Below are 21042 nucleotides of genomic sequence, written 5' to 3' on the forward strand. Positions count from 1 at the left end.
TGATCAATATCATTGAAAGTGAGATCGAGATACGTTAAATGTTGCTGTAACAAGACTCCTTCCTCACCAAGAGATTGTAATGCGTGATGTTCTTGAATGTTAGTATTGGAAACTGAAAGTGTTTCAAGATGATTCCAATGGGGGCAACGAATCAAGTACATGAATCCTTCACCTCCAATTCCACACCAGGACAAGTTTAAACAAGTCAATGTTTTCAAATTTTCACAACTCGTTGCAAGGTATTGAGCACCACTGGAACCAATTTTTCTATTTCGATAGAGATTTAAGGTTTTCGATTGTTCAACATAGATGATTTCCTTCAAATCAGCAGCAACGAGATTGGAACTATTAATGGTCAATGAAGTGAGATTTTTTGAGACAATATATCGTCGTATAATAATTCCAACTGCAAGGATTTGATGGCGGTGGTGTTAGCGCGTGCAACCATTTTTTTCGAGTCGTTAACATTGTCAAGTTCCTATTGAGTTAAGGAAAGTTCTGTTAGTTCATTTGTTTTCACACGACTGGACCAATCATTATAATTTCTTTCGTTCAAAGTTGGATGCTACATTCTCTTATTGACATCGACAACAAGCTCAAATTCTCATTGACAAGAATGGTTGGTGTGTGATGATAAAAATTATAATATTATGACATTGGATTTATTTTCTGCGAGCACATCTAGCAACACGAATCAAATTCTTTACCAATCTCTTGCCAAGTGTGGTCACTTTTGGTCCCTTCTTTCTTCTCACTGCACACTTTAAGGAGAGTTTCAACTTCTTAATCAACAAAACGAGTTTCTTTGGCAAGTGTTTTCTTGGGTTGAACTTTTTACCGTATTTTCTACGAATGGCAGCAGCCTTACGAAGCAAAGCCTTAATCTTTCTCACAGTTCTTCTTTGAACAACAGTGGAAGCAGCACGACGGACTTGCTTCTTGAGCTTGTTTCTGAAAGCAATTCTTCTCAAGAATCTCTTCTTGGCAGTCTTGGCTGCCTTCTTACTAGCCTTCTTAACAGCCTTCTTTGCAGCTCTCTTAATCTTTCTAATTTGCTTCTTAATCTTGCGTTGAGACTTGGCAATCTTTCGAGAGAGTTTTCTAGCCAAACGACGGGCCTTACGAGCCAATCTTCTTGAACATTTGGCTCTAGCGATAGCTTTACGAGTTCCCTTCTTCAAGGCACGTTTGAACAACTTTCTAGCTTTACGAGCAAGTTTACGAGCACGGCGAGCAGCACGACGAGCAGCTCTCTTCAACTTTCTATTGGCAAGTCTACGACGAAGCTTCTTAATCAAGGATCGTTTTCTTCGTTGAATTCTGCGGCGAGCACGACGAGCAGCACGGCGGGCAACCTTACGAGCTTGCTTCTTAGCCTTCTTGGCTAACTTGCGATTACGACGAGCTTGCTTCTTTGCCTTCTTGGCCAACTTCTTCAATACGCGCTTTTGTTTACGGGCAGTACGTCTTTTTTGTTTACGTTGTTTACGGGCAGCACGTTTTTGTTGTTGTCGTTGTTTACGGGCGAGTTTTCGTTGTTGTCTCAACTTGCGTTGTTTACGGGCGGCACGACGTTGTTGTCGGCGAGCACGGCGGGCTCTTCTCTGAGCTCGTCGGCGGGCAAGACGTTGTTGACGGGCAGCTTCACGAGCGGCTCTTCGTTGAATTCGGCGGGAACGACGTTGAGCTTGTCTGGTTCTGGAACTTGTTCTTCTTCGAGAGGCACCACCACGACGACCACGACGTCTGTTGGAAGATCTTCTCTTACTGGATCTTCTCTTGTTACTGGATCTTCTCTTTGTAGAGGAGGAACGACGTTGTTTACGAGTAGTTCTTGATTTTTTACCACTCTTCTTCTTACCAGTGGTCGATCGCTTCTTCTTTGAACCAGTCGAAGAAGAACGTTTACCCTTTCTGGATTTCTTTGCCTTACGAGCCCACTTCTTTTCCTTCTTGTCAGCAATTCTTTCGACTTGTTTGATCACCTTGGCAATGGATTTACCAACTTTGGCACCAGTTTGAACTTGATCAGAAACACAAGCTCTCAAAGCCAATGGGTGTTTCTTTCCCTTCAATCCAGCTTTACGACAGACCTTGATGGCTGCTTGAACTTCTTCTTTGGTTGGTTTTCTAGGTTTTTGAGAACGTTCAATTTGTCTTTCAATATGATCATGCAACAAACCAGTGGCCTTTTGTGAAATGTAACTCTTATCGACACACAAACCAGCATTGAAGAGAACATCACGAGGAGCTTCAACTACCAATGAAATGTGACCGAATGATCCTTGAGATTGCTTCCATGATGGATTTCTGTACCAAGTAGCAATCAAATGAGCTCCATTCTTGGCAGAAATTCGAATTGAGTTTTCAGCAGTTCTCTTGGCAACAGCATTGTCACCCAAAGTGATATCTTCATTGATTGGAACTTCACTCTTCTTACCATTCACATAGAAACTGTTAGTTTCGACATTGTATTCCACAGTGTTGAGATTATTGACCTTGACAGCGAATGCAGTATTGACACTGACACTTCCCCATCTTCCAGTTCGAGAGTGAACCACAAAATCTCCATCCATGGATGAAGCCAAAATATAATCACCCACTCCATAGAAATTATAATATTGTCCCTTAAAGTTGGTGTAATGAGGATCACCGAGAGCTTGACATTTTTGAAGAATCTTTGGTCGTGTGGATTTCACAACACGTTTACCCTTTCGTTCATTTCTCTGATCGACTTGACGAGCCCACTTCTTCTTCTTCTTGTCAGCAATTCTCTCGACTTGTTTGATCACTTTGGCAATGGATTTACCAACTTTGGCACCAGTTTGAACTTGATCAGAGACACAAGCTCTCAAAGCCAATGGATGTTTCTTTCCCTTCAATCCAGCTTTACGACAAACCTTGATGGCTGCTTGAACTTCTTCTTTGGTTGGTTTCTTTGGTTTTTGAGAACGGACGACCTTTCTTTCGACATGATTGTGTAAAATTCCAGTTGCCGTTTGTGACATGAAACTCTTATCGACACACAAACCAGAATTGAATTCCAAATTCGAAGGAGCTTCAACTACCAATGAAATATGACCAAATGATCCTTGAGAGGATTTCCATGATGGATTTCTGTACCAAGTAGCAATCAAGTGAGCTCCATTCTTGGCAGAGACGGTCATGGAATTTTCAGAAGTTCTCTTGGCAACAGCTCCTGAACCCAATGAGAAATCTTCACCTTGTGTAACTTGTGCTGTTTGTCCATTCACATAAAAAGTATTACTCTCAATATCGAATTCAATGGTATTTCTTTGATTGACCTTGACAGCGAATGCAGTATTGACACTGACACTTCCCCATCTTCCAGTTCGAGAATGAACCACAAAATCTCCATCTTTGGAAGAAGCCAAAATATAATCACCCACTCCATAAAAATCATAATATTTTCCTTGAAAATCGGTATAGTGTGGATCACCAATGGCTTGACACTTCTTCATGGTGGTCGCTGGAACAGGAACTTGAGGAGGTTGTTCCTCTTTCGGTGGCTGTTCTTCTGCTGGGAGTTGTTGTTGTTCATTTCCTTCTTGGTTATTATTGTTCTTTCTTCCACCTCGACGACGACTACGACGTGCCAGACGTTTACGATGTCGACGTCCCAATTTTACAATTTTATCCACAATGGCTCGAATGGGACGATGATGTTTGGGAATATGATGATGACGATGACGACGAATGTGAATACGAGGATGATGGTGTACATGACGGTGTATATGATGATGAGCTCGAGCTGCTGCTGCTGCGACTCGTTTGATGAAATTACCACCTCGACGAGAGCGACGAGCTTCGGTGGTACTGGAGAGCAAGGCCACAGCAACGCACAAGACACCCAATAGGAAGAGGAATACACCTCTGTTGATTGGAGTGTTGTTCATGGGGTGTTGTTGAGGATTTTTTATGGATGCTGTCAACGCCAAGTCAGCGACAGAACGATAAATTTAACAAGTGCGTGAAGTGACTTGACAGTTGACGTTTTGGGGTGATTTTGGTGAGCAGACCCAAAACACTGTTGACGAGGCAAAGTACCAGCTCAGAACGAATCACAGGGCAAAGAATTACAGGGTCCGCTGTTTGTTCTTCCTTAATGACCATCGATCACTAAATTGTTTTACAAATCCTTCCAAAGATTACTCATTGAAAATAAATAAACAACACTAGACCCCAAAGGACACACGCTTGACATCTTTGGAGAGTTAGGAATTCACATCAAACGTTAAACGAGTCGAGTATTCTGATCTCCAATCATTAAACACCTTTGTTATTGTAAATTCTTCTCAATTGCTTTTAAAACTTGTCCTTGAGAATTCAATTTTCTATTCATTGAAAAAAAAACAACATCTAAACCTCTTCTTATCCTTATTACTACAGCTGACAGAATGTCATCCAGACTAATTCCATTATTGTTATTGCTATTCTTTACTTCCCTCATTGTTACCATTCAAGCTGATGAAACCTCTGTCGAACAACAAGTTGTTGTGAGTTATATCAAAATAGACACTCCAACCACTTCACTCGAAAGTGGATCTCAATTGACAGGAACAGTCACTGCCTATGACAGCAATGGAAACGTTGCACCTCTTTCTGGATATTCCATTTCGATTGGAGCAGCAAGTTCTGGAGCAACTGTGCAAGGCACTACTCGATCGACTCTTCAAAACGGTGTCGCCAATTTCGCCATTTCCATCACCACAAGTATTACTTCAGATGTCATGTTAAGTGCTGTCTTGGTGTATGGTAGTTCTTATTATTCATTTACGAAGAATTTGCGTGTGAATAATAGACAGGGGGAGAATAAGGATTTTACAGAGTATTGGGTGGGTCAATGGAGTGTTCAACCTGGTTGTAATCCTTCGACTTGTTGTTGTATGGATGGACAAGTGACAGCTACTCGTTCTGGCTTGAATTTAGTTCAGTTAGAGTCTAACGTGAAGGGCATGTGTGGTGGAGTAACTTCAACCACTTTTTATGTTGGAAATATTAACTCTTATTATACCATATATGGAACTGTTGGAGCTGACCCTTTCACTCTTCAAAAGACTGGCAAGACCATTCAAATGACCAACATGGCCAATAATGCATGTAGTGGAAGCGCTATTTGTACAACAGCTTGTCCTCGTTCCAATGCATCTACGTTGAGAATTTCAAAGATGGTTGTCATGATAATAGTTCTCGTTTCATTCCTTGTCATGGTTCTTTAAAAAGGACAGATGCCGAAGACTCTTTCAAGAGAATCATGATGCTGACAAAGACTTGTTCTGAATAAATCTTCATAATTGTTAAAAATTGCATGTGTTTAGAAAATTTCAATGTTGTGAATGATGTAGACTCATTCTGATCTTCCCAAATACTTGAATGCTCGAGAATTGTGTGCGTCACATCGCATTAATACTCGCCTTAGATTAGTTCAGCACTATGGAGAGCCCGAACGTCGATTAGACAGCTCAAAAATTCTTGAAATGACATTTGACGCCAAAACGTGTGCACACAAAAAATGGCCACTCTCACGCCTTCGTTGCCACTCTCGCCGATCACGATGCTTCTTTTCTCATCCATCCTTCTTCTTCAATCTTTCCTTCTCGCACACGCTCTGTCCTGTCCAGAACAATTGTCATCTCTTCATCACATCTTTCATGAATCAAACATTCCTTTAGACAAGGTTGAAAATTACATGACTCTAATATTGAATGATTCAAGTGGACCTTCTTTTAGTTTTGACACTCATGTGAATATAACTAGTTTGAGTTCCGATGTAGAGTCTTTGATTCAAAAACGTGGAATTTCATTCATTGCTTCTTATCTTACTGCGTTTGTGTGGAGAGATGTCAGCAATCAATTCAATATTTTCACAACACAAGATTTGTTGCAATATTTAAAAAAGAGTAGTAGCAGCAACGAATTTAATCAACTCTCACCTCTCATGATTGGAGTAGAAGAAACTGTTTATCCAATATTCAAAAAAGCTCTCGAATTTTTCAACCTAAATCTCAACGCATTACATGTCAAACAGCATATTGTCACTATGTACCTATGTAAGCCAAGTCAAATGTTTCTAGAGAGTGACATTTTAATTACATCTTCGAGTCAATTCTATAGAACCATCAATTATTACAAAACTCCATTAGGAAATCGAAAACCTACCAAAACTTACATCTCAAAAAGCGAAACTCAAATTGATCCTTGGGATTTTGTGCCGATTCGACTCGTTCCATTGCGTATTGCATTTCCTGGTTTCAAATATCATCCCTTATTTTCATTTGGAATTTCAAATCCGTTTCCATTTGATAACAAGTATTTCGTTCTGAATGAAATTGCCTTAGCCAGATATTTCCATTTCGGAAATGTTTCAAAGGAAGATCTTCAATTCATACAATACTTGATTCCAAATATTAATACAGAGAACGTAGTCCATGATGCATCGTTTGAAATCATGATGCAAAACACTCGGGAACGATTTAATATTTCCTTATATGAAAATAATCTTGCCCAATATAATTTAACGACCCTCACTTCCATTCTATTACCTTCCCTCAATTTAAAACAATACGATGCGAGAATTGCTTTATTCTTAGGACCCGATGAGTTTATATTTTTCGGTACTGATTATTGGTTCGTAGCAGTAGCCTTCATCTATTTGGTTTATTTCTTGTTCTTATTTTCCATGAGAGCCTTCCGCTTACCTTCCATCAAACGACGACTGGTTATTCCCTATTTACCTCTCCTATTCATTCTCTTTGAATTGACTCAACTGTTTTTGTGGATTCCATGCCAACTCATTCCCAAATATTTGGGAGAAATTCTCGTCGTGTTTTGTATATGTGCCTACAGTTGTTGTATTTTGAGATTTTTATATTTGAGGAATTTGTATCGATTAATTTCATTGAGATTTAATCAAACCACTCAAAAGAAGAAAAGGAGCAGTACGATGAGACGAGAACAACAAGATGAAAAACACCGTTGGTGGCCCAATGTTCGAAAAACTCTGTTGTTTCCAATGACTGGATTTGTGATGAGCTTTTGCATTATTGGCGTTGTTTCGCTGGTTCTTTCCGTCGTCTTGACCATTCATTGTCTCGTTTCCTATTTTTATGTGAATTATTCCATGTTTGTTGTGATGATTAATGTGACCTTTTCAGTATTCATTTTAATTGCTACTTTTTTAGGAGTTTTCATTGTGGCATTGGACGCTATTCGAAATCGTTCCATTTTGAGAGAAAAGGGAATTCGAAGATTTTTATTTTTCGACGATCCTCTCATGGTTCGAATTGATTTAATTTTTCTTTCCTTGATTTTCATTTTGGTCATTATTGTCATTATTGTCAATAGTGTGGGTGGATTTAATTCGAATATTATTTACATGTTGAGATTTTTATTGCATTGCATTGTCATGTTAATTAGTGGAGGAAATGTGTTGGTGATTGAACTGTTCACAAAATGTCGAAGATTTGTTCGAAATCGATGGAATAATTCCTCATCTCAAGGCAATGAACCTTCTCAAGAACCTCTTCAATCCGAATTAGAAACTCTACTATTGACCAATCGAGAATTTAAAGAATTATTTGAGGAATACGCCACCAAAGAAATGAGTTTGGAAAATTTGTTGTGTTTTCAAAAGATTCATCTCGTGTTGGAAAAGAAAGGTCCCAATCATGTGTTGAGTGTGGAATGGATGAAACAATTGGATCATGATTTTATCAAGAGCACTGGAACGTATGAATTGAATCTTTCATCTGAAACGAAAAAAGCGTTTTATCAATTAATGGATCGAGTCGTGACATTGTCTCAACAAGAAAATTCAACAGAGCCACAGACACAGAATATTGCATTGGAGAATGTAGTGCATGTTCCAAATGGTGACACAAGAGTAGAACTTGGACATGAGAATTTAAGGGAAAGTGATGTTTTCTCAATGCCAACCATCACCGATTTGAAAAATGTGTTAATGCAGGACGTGATGACCAATTTAACAGACACTCGTTATAGGCTTATGGAAACGAGAGAATATGAAGAGTGGTGGAAGGTGTATCGAATTCAGAAAGCAAGTGCCATCTTGTAGGAAGGATTGAGCTCACTTTTGATTTCTTTTTCTCGTATGAAATGGTGTTGTTGAGAGCGTCTCATACATGAAAGAGCATGAAATCGAATACTATTGAAAGATACTTTCCACATTTCGTTCATAATCTAATTAGTGCTGTTTGGTGCAACGAAACGTTAGAGGCAAATGGAACTTGGTGAATTACGCCACTTGGCAGAGCATTTGAATGCATCCACTTTAAATTATCAGTATTTCAATTTCTTGTAGGGTTCAAGAAATTTTGTGTAAACACTCAGTTTGACCAATGAAACTACACGCTTGGACGTTGCTGATTATTATTTTCTTCCACAACAAGACTTGGGGTGTATTGAATGGGTTCGATTTCAGCCTCTGTTTCATGCTGACGATTATTTCTACTATTATTATCTGTCAAGTAGGATGCTGGTACGTAGGGAGGTAATACAACACCTGTAAAGCCGTCATTCGTTTCGTGATTATTTACAGTATTCACAACATAATTCAAGCCAGAGGGGGTCATGGTGACTGAGGTTTGTTGAGTTCGTAACTCAGCACCCTTCTCAGTATGGTTCGAAGAAGGCAACGTTGGTGTGTGACTTGCAGGGAGTGAAGGCGACATTGGTTGTCTCCTGATAATGTCGTCGTCCAAATTGTTAGCACTCGCTTGAACGGCGTTATGCACGGCCATGCGATGTCGTGACCATCGTTTGTAAACATGTCCCAACAAACACATGAGAGCTGAAAGCAAAATAAACACACTCACAGGTAATATGATGAACAAGAAAACAAACATGAAATCAACCATGTAGGGTGTTGTAGTGGCAGAGAATACGCACTGTGCAAATTTCGTATTTGTAGCATTAAATCCAACTATAAAGTCTGTATTGGATGGGAGTTGCGTTGAGTTGAAATTGAGAATGGTGTATTTAACTCCTTCCATCCAATTCGAATATTTGTGATACGAGTCAATGCTTGCAGTGGGTTGAATCGATTCGTACAGACTTTCTTCGAATGCAAATGAAAATGAAACCCTCGACACTGGTGACCCAAAGAGAGTGTGCCACTTCACTTGTGCCTTATTGTTCTGAACATTGACAGGTCCTCGTTTCAATCGATAGCTATAGACAATGGAAACTTGAGGTTTTTGAACAAGTTCTTTAGGGTCCGCAAAACTGGTTGGAAAAATTTGCACCAGTATTGCAACAAGTATTCATTAAGACAAAATATACATAAATTCATTATCACCACCGTATCAAAATTATTGAATACATTAATTTTTCATGTCATGAATTTCATTTCTTAATCCAAAACATACCTCACTCGAAACACAATATATTTTCCATCGTTTGAAATGAGTAAAGTTTGAGAATATAATGTGACGTCTGGACTCTCAATAAAAATGTCCGCTGATTGATCTAATTGAAGTGTATAAGGTAAACTATCAGAAGACGGCAATGCACGTGTCAACACAGAATAAGGTGTTGAAAAGGAGAAGGTAAACTTTTCCAAGACTTGAACGGAGCAATCCGAAGAGGACAGGGTGAGTAAGGAATCAACCGATTGTAAAGAATATTGGGCACTGGTGCTTTGGAAGAGAAATACTATGGTACAAGTGAGTGTTGCAATGAACAATGCTAGCGTTGGAGAAGACGACAATGTTCCTCTCGTTTTTCGGGAATCCGAATGTTTTGATGATAGTGTGGTGATCATTTTGTATGTGTTGTAGGACAGTTCGTTCAACGATGAGAATTTTAAGCAATAATTTTAATCATTCAAAAGATCGGAATGAAGATGATGAACGGACTCTTCCTGAAAAGCGGTTGTGATCTGTACAGAGCAATATTTTTTTGCTGAATGTACTTTTGAGTATCTCTCCTGATTGAAGTTGGTCTGGAACCTTAAATTGGATTGAAACTGTATTGACCTAGAAATGGAATAAATTATTTTAATTTTGAAATGAATTTCATACAGCCTAGAACTAGTAGGTTCATTGGTGTACTTCTCAACAAGCTTGTGCAATATTGTAAATTTTTGAAAAAGAGAAATTCCTTGAATAATCACGTTCTACTTGTTTTCTTTTCTAAATAACAGAACATATTTCACCTTTTTCATCAAAATATATTCAACTTTAAGAGTTTCTGACAGGCTGTGTTCTGAAAAGTTATAAGGTACCTTCAACACTACGCAATGAACACCATCCTCCAAAAGCAATTGTTGTGAGAAGGCCTTAACGCTAACAGGTGATAAATTTTCCTGAATCATGTACAAGTCGTCAATAAATTCGTGCAGTGAGTAATCAGCATTACCCCATGGAGGGTCAAAGAAAATTAGTGTTTCACTCCTCTTGGTTTCGGGCATTTTAGGTTTTTCTTTGTTCCACCAATCAATGAAATTGCCACATTCAACATGACATGTCACACAATCTTTGTCATACTTCTTTTCTTCGTTTTCAAATAAATTAATATTGTACTGTGCGTCTTTACATCGTCTCTCATCGAGCTCAATCATGGTCACTGTTTTTCGGTGTAATCTTTTCGACCAAAAGTATCTCAAAAATCCAATTACCTGTGACCAATGTTAAGGTAAAATGCGGCATTGATTTGAACAAATGGGCAAAATTCAGATAAATATCAGGTAAAAGATATAATTGTTAGCATGAAAAGTTCATGTATCAAAAATAACTTACATTTCCACCCAGACCGCCTGTTCCATCTATAATATGATTTGGATAAAACCCTGTTTGCTGCTTGATCATTTCATTCATGATGGAAGCAATTTCGAAGGCGTCATTGAAGGGTGTCAAATAGGAGAGAGCCAACTCAGAGTCGTATCTAACCTTACTCACCAAATGCTTTGGAAAGAAGCCATAGATATTTTCAGAGAATTTTCTCATATTGTAATAATTTTCCAAAGTATTGGATTGTTCAGTAGACTCGGTGTGATTTGGTTGTTTGTTCAATTTTGTACATTCTTTTTCTTCTTTCGTTTGTTTCTTATTTACAATGTTGAGCAGTTTTTTAACGTGAGCAATTGTCTCCTCCAACGCTTGATCAGCAACAATATAGTGAGTGTCTTTTAAATTAATTTTGGAAATTTTTTGCTTCTCCATTTCAAGTAATCTTAATGAGGCTCTTAATTGAATGTGAAGTTTTCTAATGTCATTTCGGGTTGATTTTTCAGGACAAGGCGCTTGATTGCTAGCAGTGATGGTGGTGGTCATATTGCAATTTCCATTGCTGTTGTTACTGCTCATGCTTGGAGATGATGTAAGTGTGTTAGCACTGCTCACTGTTGATGTGCTTGTGAGAAGAGAATTTAGTATGGATGATTTATCATCGTGAAGATGTTTGGTGGAATGGCTGTCTTCAGAGATGGTGGAAGAGGATGGAATTGACAGGGAGCTTAGAATAGCATCCTCGGAAAACATTGCAAAAGCTTGATCGTTGTAAACGGATCCACCACCCCACTCGTTCATTATCATCCACGGAGGAGGAACATTTGATCCAATTTGTTGTTGTTGCTGATGTTGTTGCGAGATGGGATCAAATCCTGTATGTTGAATATAATGATGTGAGGAGTCTTGATTCCATGATGATGATGGAAATTCTGTATTGGAAGACTGTGAAGGTGGTTGTGAAGAATAAAATGTGGGTTGAAGATTGGAAGTATTATTATAACCATGAAAATTTGGCCACATCATAAATTGTTGTGGTGGTGGTTGTGGTGGTTGATGTTGGAGATGAGGAAAACCCATCAAACCATATCCCGATAGGGCTTGAAAATTATTTTGATCTAAATCGTTTGTTGTCCCACTGCTATTGTTCCCACTCATGGCATTATTATAACTATTATTATTCATGCCAAATAATGAATGGAGAAGATTTGATTGTGTTCCTGATGATGTTGCTGGTGTGGATGACTGTTGTTGGGAATACATTTTTTTTTCTATTTTAAAAAAATACAAAAAATGTTTCAAACATCGTCAAGCACATCCATAAATCGGCCGTTGAAAAACATTGATGATCATCAATTGGAGAATGAAGGAAAAACCAATCAAAATATTGAATACTCAACAATAACAACTGGGAATGGTTTCAAAGAATTCCGAGACAAGGATGAGGAGGATGAGACTTTTTTCATGGGTAGCAATGAAGTGTGGGTGGAAGAGGACGAAGAAGATGAAGAAAATTCTCTTGGAGAAGAAGATCACCCTCTTACATTGGATCCAGGAAATTCCGAAATGACAATGTCGTCATCACCTTCAATATTAACAAAGATGCCCGTTCCTCGCGAACGCATTCATCAACAGCAAGCACAACACCAGAACGATACAGACTCTCAGGATGACCGTCATCATCAAGATGAATTTGACGAGGATGGAAATGCTGACGATGATGAGGATGAAGTAGAGGAAATTGTTAGGAGGATGAATGAAAAATTGAATGCAAGCTTAAATTCATCTAATGTTTTTAGCGATTGTATGCAAGCCATGGAGTTGTGTAAAGAAATAATATTCATGCCCATTCCGTCTCTTGAAGAGGAAAATGTTGCAACAACATCGGAAAATATGGAATCTTCTCAGCAACAAGATGGTACTTTGTCGTCACACCTCGGCGAACAAGCACCAGGAGGCGCTGTAGCATCCTTATTTAATTTATTCAGCGAGGCTTCTATGAACAGTGGTAGTGGTGACGTCCATTCATCATTCATGCAACAGCCGTTATACGATGATTCACAAGAAGGATTTCGGCTTGAAGATATTGAGGCAGAACTTTTGAGAGCTGCAGAAAAAGGTCAAAATACTTCTACACTGTATCTACAAAAAATCAACGAATTGACCATTATAAGGAATAATATGAGAAGAGTTTTAGACACCTCCATCAAAAAGTTGCGCGATGAATCGTCGAGCAGAAATGATAATTTGGAAAAATCATCATGCAGCGAGCAATCTCACACAATACGTACAGAAGTTTCAAATGGACGAAATGTTTCTCTCTTTCCAGATTCAATGCTTCAAGAGTTGCAACTTGGTAATGTGTCGTTGAGTAGATCCCGAATTTTAACCTTTGATGAATCCATTGAAATTGTCTCGTTCATTGGTGGAGTAATTAGGATGCATAGTGGAGTTTTTCCAAATCGATTCCTTGACAATACAAGGTCTTTGGGCACCTATCTAGTTGGAATTTTACATTACTATGCTCAATCGATCAATAGGACTAACTTTGAAGTTTTAATATTTGAGCCCAACCCAGAGCATTTCGAATGGACCAAACACAACGTCAACACCTTCACCAAGCATTTACTTAAACGAAACATTTTCGCAACAAGCTCTTTTAAATCAACAGTAGAAAATGTGGACTTTTTTGCTTGGTTATTTGACACAAAGAATGATGTTCGCTCCTCCGTTGTGATGCTCGACTTGACACCCTCCTGCAAAGAATTTGACCCATCGGTGGTTCTTAAAGATTTGAGGATTGAAACTGAAACCATCTCAAGAAACGCCAATGAAATGATTGAACACATGCTCTATTTTGGAGTGTGTTGTGTCGTCCTCAAAGTGCCTTGCAATTACTCTGAAAAACAACTCTCAACACACAACAAACTTTGGAGAATTTATGTGAAAATATTTGGAAATAGCAAGTACATGATCATTTTCAACTACAAACCAATTCTCATGACTGGACTAAGTAAGCATCACGGAGGTAAATCTGATGGAAATGCTGCTAGAGTCTCCTCTAAAAGACAACAACGATAAGACATTCATTTAACTAAATACTACTAGGAAATATTTTATTGCATCCACCAACTACAACTTTATTTGAATTAACCACAACTTCATCACTAAATTATTTTTATGACTTTCTAGTTCAACACTCTTCATTTGAAAAAACCATCTTCATCTGCACTTGTGACATTGCTGTGAGATCTTTTAATTATCACACACTACTCACTTATTGCAATACTCTGGGTAGATTTGGAAAAACACAACCTGCCTTCCCAATCAGGAAAGAACATCTCTTCCACCAGCTGACCGTCATCAAAAAAAAACACAAAAAACACCTGTTCTCAATCTCGCAAAACAGATCATCGTCAAGTGCACACAATTCATCCGAGACGACTCGTCCTTCTACGCACCCATCGATCAACAAGTGTATACTGAATCACGGAACAATTTTCCAGTATATCATCACAAGAAGAACGATACAACGGAATATATTATACTTCCACAAACAATTTTGACTTCCTTTTTGAATCTCTTTGAGACGTTGAACCAATCATTCTTGAAATTCATTTACACGTAACATGTCTTTATCGATCGGAGACTTGGAAGATGAAATTCAAGAATTTAAAATTGATAAAGAGGCTTTGGAGTTTGGTGAGACGATAGGAAAGGGCGGATTTGGTAAGTGTTGAACACTGACAAATATTGGAGGAATTCTATCAATTACATGATGATGAAATGTTGTCGCTCGGGTTATCTTAGGCTTTGTCAGGTAAGCAACAATAATATTTTTGATGATGGCTGACATTTGTCATCTGACATTTTCGCTGGCTTTGAAATGACAACATTTTCTTTTACAAATCATGTGATTATTTGCAATATTGTTATTAACATTTTCAACTCTTGCACCTATACATTGTCATTCACTCAACCATATATTTTCCAAAAAAATCATCAGCAAAGGAACATACGAAGGAGAAGTATGTGCCATTAAACAACTCTTCATTCCGGAAAATGCTCGTACACCTCGAAGTCGAATCGGTCTTTCAAGCATTGCTTCCGAAGATGACGAATTATGGCGAGAGACTTTGAATGAAATTGCAGTCATGCTTCGAGTTCAACATGCAAATATTTTGAATTTATATGGATGGAGTACAGATCCAAATTGTGTTTATTTGGTCATGGAATTTATGCCATTTTCACTTCACAAAATTTTGGAGACCACTCTCCCCGAATACGATTATGAACCATTAATGAAGTCACAAAAACAAAATTTATCACAATTAGCACCCATGGAAGATGAGTCAGCGGGTGAAAGTTTTCTCAGCAAACAATCAAAATTTGAGTCAAAACAAAAAACAACTTCTACTACATTACAAAAGAAACCAGTTTTACAAGGATCGGCGCTTGTGGATGATCAGGAAGAAGCAGATCGGTATCAAAAGTTTTTACAGAGACAACCCATATTGAGTAATGAGATGAAACTTCAAATTGCGATTGATATTGCTGAAGGAATGCATCATCTTCATTCAAGACCAAAACCTATCATTCATCGAGATTTGAAATCTCACAATGTTTTGCTTGACAAGAATTTAACATCAAAAATTTCGGATTTTGGATTTTCTACCATGAGAAATCGAAATTCAGGAGTTTCAGGAATGAAAGGTATGTCACTCAAATTTATAATTATACACTCAAATCGATTTTTATTTATAACACATTCATAACAATGGTGAAACTTAGGCACTTCGGGATGGATGGCTCCTGAAATGTTTTCATCGGCTGCTTCCTCCGGTGAAAAAGCTGATGTCTATAGTTTTGGAATGGTCATGTACGAATTGGTGACACATTTAATACCATTTCATGATGTTTCTAATCCCTTTGCTGTGGCTTCTCATGTCATTAGTGGAATGCGACCCAAGATTGACAAACAAGACGAGTTGGCCAAGTCCTCTCCCATTCTCGAATGTTTCATCAAACTTGTTTCCATTTGTTGTTTACAGGATCCTGACGAACGGCCTACATTTGCTGACATTCTCAATGAATTGAGAAGTATACCACTGAATAATTCTTTAAAATTAACAGTCGATGTGAATGGAAGTGAAGACTATGACTCGATTCAAAAAGCCATTAATGCCATTCCTCCTGACATTACTACTCTCAAACCCAAACGACCCATTCCATCATCTCAGAGTTCAATCACAAAAACACTTTCTGCTGCCAGCATGTCTGGTTTCACATTAGGTCATTCGTCTCTCAAAAAAACAACAAGTTTCTTACATAATAGTAATGTAACGAATAAGAATTTGGATTTGGAGGATAGTACCACGTCAGTATCATCTCCCTCAAGCGATGATGATGGACGCAATACAAGTGGTGGTGTCATTTTGGGAACCAACAACCCAGTGCATTCGGGTGATTTTTCAGAGCAACGTCTCTTGATGCAGAAATTTAATTTACCATTCACAACTCGACCTTCAGATGGCAGAAAAATTATCAAACCTACACGACCATTGACAACACCTGTCATTAAGATTAAGCCAGGAATTTATCGAGAACAAGTCATTATTGATCGAAGTGTTGTGTTAAAAGGAATGTCGGAAGGAAAGTCACATGTCATTCTGTACAAACCAAAGGATGTGAATGAGGTGATTATTTTTGATAATGTGAGATATTCGAAAATTAGAAATATCATTGTTTACAACTCGGAATACAAACCTCAACAACCTGGGGCGCATACAAGAGTTCCTTCGAAACATCCACTTGGAGTGGTCGTGTTGAGAGGATCGAAATGTGACAGCACCATTGAACAATGCACTTTTAAGGGTGTGACACTGGAGATTTGTGATAAGGCAGATCCAACCATTACAGGCAACACAATTCGTGACTCGCCTCAAGCCGGAATTCACATTCATTCAGATTCTCATGGAACCATCACAGAGAATGACATTTTTGGAAATTTAGAAGCAAACATCTTGATCGAGAGAGGAGGAAATCCAGTCATTGAGAATAATCAAATTCATGATGGACATCAAGAAGGTATTCGAATCGTGGAAGGTGGATTGGGAAATATTGTAAATAACAACATTTATAGCAATATGGGATCCAACGTTTATATAGGAACAGGAGCCGATCCTCTCATTGTCCTGAATAAGATTCTTTCAAGTGAACAGAGAGGTATAGAAATTGCAGCACTTGCCAAAGGAAAATGCAGAAAAAATCGATTGAGTGGCAACAAGAAGGATCCTCAAATATTAGTTTCAGAAACTGCAAAAACGATTTTAAAAGACAATGAAATCAAAACCAACACACAGAATAGTTCTACTTCTCCCGTTTCCATGAAGGCCTCTCCCACGAAATCTCCCACACTTTCTGGATCTCCCTCATACACCTCGTCACCGATTCGAATGGCCACCATTCAACAACCACCTTCGCATACGGTTCACGTTCAACAACAGAAACAGCAAACACAAGGTCAGAGATTATCATCTTCATTGCCAGTCTCGTCGTCATTATCTTCAGCGTCTATTGCTTCTCGTAGCACGGGAGTATCCTCAACATTGAATGTTCAATCAAGCAAGTCCAATATGCAACAACAGCAATCACCGACCATCCAATCCAATCCATCAACAATGACGACAGCAACGACTGGAAATTATTTGAACAAGTCAACATTATCTACCAAGTCATTGACATCATCCTCTCAAACATCACCACCTCAAGTGACTGCATTGAATCTCAGCTCGTTCAATTCTTCTTCAGGAAATTCCATTTCGAATAATAGTTCAAATGCTCCTCCTCAACGCACCTCACCACTTTCTGTACAATCCTCTGTGAATAATAGAAACACGACATTGTTGAAATCCAACCTTAATAAATAAAAGTTCCCATATCAAGTTCTCAGTAAGGAACTCTGGAATTTCACTGAGAGAAGTTGAAAAAACAATTTAAAAATCGATTTCATGTGATGAAAGGGACATCAACTCAAAAAAACGCACATATTGAAATTATTTTTCTGGTGGACAATTGCACTTGATCATCATCCACACACGTGTGTTTCCATCTTACATCTCCTTCCTTGCTCGCAAGCGGTACAGTATTTTGAAAGAGTTCCATTTGGATTCAAAATTTCGAATCAACAAGCAAAAAAAAGTGCGCTGCGCATATTGTATCGCTCCTTAAATATTGAACGCATTGCTTTTTCATAAACCGATCAGCCACGAAAGAAAAAGTACTTGAAAGCTTTTTCATCACAACTTGAATAATAATCATTGATACAGAGTAGACCGTCAGAATATATAGATGGAACCATCCAACCCGCAAGCTCATCCGCAGCAAGTGGTGCCATCATCGGGACTTTACCCTAACCACATGATGTATGCTCAACCACAATACAATAACCAAAACAACAACAACAACATGTATCCATCGTTGGGTTATGCTTCAAATCCCTATTATTATACAAATGGTGCTGGAGTTGCTCAAATACCTCCTGTGGTCGGAACGTTGTCGGCTCAGCAACAACCACCCATCATCAACTTGATACCAACGGCTCAAAACGAACAACAACAACACCACATTCCTGAGAACGTTCCTCTTCATCAAGTCGAGCCACAACAACAAGTTCCCACAACAAACAACAGCCCAACCTGTGCACGAGGCAACAACCATTGTTGTAACTTTTGGAAACGTTGTCGAGAACAACACAAATTCCTTCATGCTCTTCAAAGCAAGACATTGTCATGTATTCCAAGAGCTGTGGTTGTTGGTGGAGTATTGTTGTTCATCTTGACATTGATCTTCTTATTCACTGTTGGATCCAGTATTGACGGTAAAATGGCATACAAGAAAGATCAATGCTTGATTATGAAAGATCCAGACAATTTGGTAGTTCATTTCGATTATGATCGTGACATGTATTATATTAACTTGAATGTTGATCTTGCAAGTGGAACAAAGTATTACATGGGATGTGACTCGTGTGTTGCTAAGCCACCATCATCATCGACTTCAGCCGTTAAAAAGATGTACACTTTGAGAGAAGTATGTGCAAGCCCACTCTTACAAAAGACCTCAGATTGTAGAGATCGTATTATTGCTAAGGGAAGTTTGACTTGCATGGTAAATCGAAGATTGAGAAAACGTTCTGGCATGGATCATTATTATCATGGACATGGTGGTGAGAATAAGGCTCCTGGCAATCACCACAAGGAAGATAACGCTGGACCACAAATGATGCATCATGGTCACCATCATCATCCTGGCATGATGACTCGAGAATTGCACCATTCTGGTCCTCGTCACGGTCCACACATAATGACTCGTGAAATTCCACTCTCCCAAATTCTCTCCAAGCAAGAACCAAATCATGATCAATCCAATGAACAAGCACATGATGTTCACCGTAGCGACCATTATGGAAGACAATTTAACAGCGAAATGGTCAAGACTGTACAAGAAGTGAAGAGATCATTCAGAAAGCATCTCCACAGAACAGTACCAATCTGGTTGATTATTTCACTCATTGCAATGGTCGTCTTTATTGTGGTTGGTTACAAGCGCTTGGAAGGAAGATCAAAATGTTCCATTGACAGATTCTTTAAGCAATACCTTAAGAATCCATTCAAGGAATCTGGACAAGTCTACAAGTTGGACGAGGTCTCTCAAAGCTGTGTCATTATTCAAGAGCCTAAAGAACCAAAAGATCACACCCTTCTCTCATCTGCAACTTTGCAAATGGAACTCCCACCTCGTAAGGAGAGAGCATTGGCCAAGAGAATGAAAATGTTCTATGGCGCTCTCAGACATACTGCCACAGAACCACACGAAACCTTACTCTACTATGAAAAGGTTTCCAAGAAGAATTTGTGTTCTCATTTCCATGGAAACAACTCTCAATCATCTTGCAATGGAAAGAGAAGAATTGCAAAAGCCATCAAGATTTTGTTAGGCGTCTTGTTTGTTCTTGCTGTTGGTACTCTTATTGCGTTTGCAGTCATTAGTTTTTGTAACAAGTCTGTCATTAGGGGACTCATCTTTTTGCATTTGAGCATTGCTGCTATTGGTGTTGTCATCTCAAAGATTTTATTCAGAATGAGAAAGGTTCACTATTATATTACTGACAAGCGTGTGATTCGAGTGGATGAGTTGCCATGTCGATTGCGGTTAACATTGAGATATGTGTCATTTGACAAGATTCATAGTGTTTGGGCAGATGGTAACAAGATTCATCTCAAGCTTCTTCCCCATGAAAAGACTGGAATTTTCTTTGAACATGCCGTTGATCCTGCCTTTGTTGTGAACCTTATTCAACAACGCATCCCATCGTCAGAGTCTACCAACAACAGTGGAGATGTCGAACTTCAAGAACAACCAACCACTGAACCCACAGCAACACAAAATTAGCGACTCCATTAAGAGTGAGATCCGTTATAAAGTGTAAATAGTTCAAGACAACACATGAACAATGTTAACCATGCCTCATCGTCTGTCACTTTTCACTCACCATTCAGATGCCACAAAAAAAAAATGTCGTCACAACCACCACTCGATCTCTCTTCCCCTCTTCAAATCCGACTCATGTTAAAAGAAATTGAATGTGAAACTCTCAAACAAAAACTATCAGCTCTCGAATGCAATCCCATGTCCAATCTCAAATTCGAACGATGGGACGATTCCATTCATTCCGAAAATTCCATTCTTCAACAACGATTTCATCACATGCTTCTCTACATTCATCAACTCGAATCCGACATTGAAGCAAAAAACAGACGTATCGATCTATTAGAATTATCTCTAAATAATCGAAGAAAACGAAGAGGAGGAGCCATGGGAGATCCTGCCAATACCAACGCGGACAAGGATGATCTGAATGAACAAACCGAACAATTGACCATTCAAAGAAATTTAGTAAAAGCATTCATGAAGAGAAGAAATAATAGAAGAAATGAAAACATGCATTCCAAACGAGAGGATACTTCAACTCATTCCCCAAATTCGTCGTCGAATATTTCTAGTACTACTTTTGCACGAAAGAATCATCGTTCAGTCATGAGGAAAAAGGAATAGATATCATGACTCTTGATCCACAAGGATTTTGCGACCATTGTTGGAATGTTGTCATGTTCATTGTATATTGGAATTAATGATCTCGATTTGTGTTCACAAATTAATGACCTTTTGAGCCCGTCATTTTGTATGATATTGTTTAGTACATGTATAATAAACG

General features: G+C 38.6%; 9 protein-coding genes across 9 annotated transcripts; 6 read left to right on the plus strand and 3 right to left on the minus strand.

Annotated features, from left to right (window-relative positions):
- Positions 1-662: 662 nt before the first annotated feature.
- C9374_013082 (uncharacterized protein) lies at positions 663-3917 on the minus strand (the record flags this gene model as incomplete). Its single annotated transcript, XM_044688919.1, has 1 exon — positions 663-3917. One exon carries the CDS (start codon positions 3915-3917, stop codon positions 663-665), a length of 3255 nt encoding a protein of 1084 aa, XP_044542050.1.
- A 501-nt stretch (positions 3918-4418) lies between these two features.
- On the plus strand, positions 4419-5240 carry C9374_013083 (uncharacterized protein; the record flags this gene model as incomplete). Its single annotated transcript, XM_044688920.1, has 1 exon — positions 4419-5240. The coding sequence occupies one exon, from the start codon at positions 4419-4421 to the stop codon at positions 5238-5240; it is 822 nt and encodes a 273-aa protein (XP_044542051.1).
- Positions 5241-5533: 293 nt separating this feature from the next.
- Positions 5534-8095, plus strand: C9374_013084 (uncharacterized protein; the record flags this gene model as incomplete). The annotated part of the gene is made up of 1 exon (XM_044688921.1): positions 5534-8095. One exon carries the CDS (start codon positions 5534-5536, stop codon positions 8093-8095), a length of 2562 nt encoding a protein of 853 aa, XP_044542052.1.
- A 289-nt stretch (positions 8096-8384) lies between these two features.
- On the minus strand, positions 8385-9802 carry C9374_013085 (uncharacterized protein; the record flags this gene model as incomplete). Its single annotated transcript, XM_044688922.1, has 2 exons — positions 8385-9264; positions 9408-9802. The coding sequence occupies 2 exons, from the start codon at positions 9800-9802 to the stop codon at positions 8385-8387; spliced, it is 1275 nt and encodes a 424-aa protein (XP_044542053.1).
- Positions 9803-10156: 354 nt separating this feature from the next.
- C9374_013086 (uncharacterized protein) lies at positions 10157-11951 on the minus strand (the record flags this gene model as incomplete). The annotated part of the gene is made up of 2 exons (XM_044688923.1): positions 10157-10657; positions 10779-11951. 2 exons carry the CDS (start codon positions 11949-11951, stop codon positions 10157-10159), a joined length of 1674 nt encoding a protein of 557 aa, XP_044542054.1.
- Positions 11952-12059: 108 nt separating this feature from the next.
- C9374_013087 (uncharacterized protein) lies at positions 12060-13847 on the plus strand (the record flags this gene model as incomplete). Its single annotated transcript, XM_044688924.1, has 1 exon — positions 12060-13847. One exon carries the CDS (start codon positions 12060-12062, stop codon positions 13845-13847), a length of 1788 nt encoding a protein of 595 aa, XP_044542055.1.
- Positions 13848-14395: 548 nt separating this feature from the next.
- Positions 14396-17695, plus strand: C9374_013088 (uncharacterized protein; the record flags this gene model as incomplete). The annotated part of the gene is made up of 4 exons (XM_044688926.1): positions 14396-14495; positions 14577-14586; positions 14773-15479; positions 15558-17695. 4 exons carry the CDS (start codon positions 14396-14398, stop codon positions 17693-17695), a joined length of 2955 nt encoding a protein of 984 aa, XP_044542056.1.
- A 538-nt stretch (positions 17696-18233) lies between these two features.
- C9374_013089 (uncharacterized protein) lies at positions 18234-20219 on the plus strand (the record flags this gene model as incomplete). The annotated part of the gene is made up of 1 exon (XM_044688927.1): positions 18234-20219. The coding sequence occupies one exon, from the start codon at positions 18234-18236 to the stop codon at positions 20217-20219; it is 1986 nt and encodes a 661-aa protein (XP_044542057.1).
- Positions 20220-20342: 123 nt separating this feature from the next.
- Positions 20343-20882, plus strand: C9374_013090 (uncharacterized protein; the record flags this gene model as incomplete). Its single annotated transcript, XM_044688928.1, has 1 exon — positions 20343-20882. The coding sequence occupies one exon, from the start codon at positions 20343-20345 to the stop codon at positions 20880-20882; it is 540 nt and encodes a 179-aa protein (XP_044542058.1).
- Between the last annotated feature and the right edge of the window lie 160 nt (positions 20883-21042).

The sequence above is a fragment of the Naegleria lovaniensis genome (genome assembly GCF_003324165.1).
Source record: "Naegleria lovaniensis strain ATCC 30569 chromosome Unknown tig065, whole genome shotgun sequence".
NCBI lineage: Eukaryota > Heterolobosea > Eutetramitea > Acrasida > Naegleriidae > Naegleria > Naegleria lovaniensis.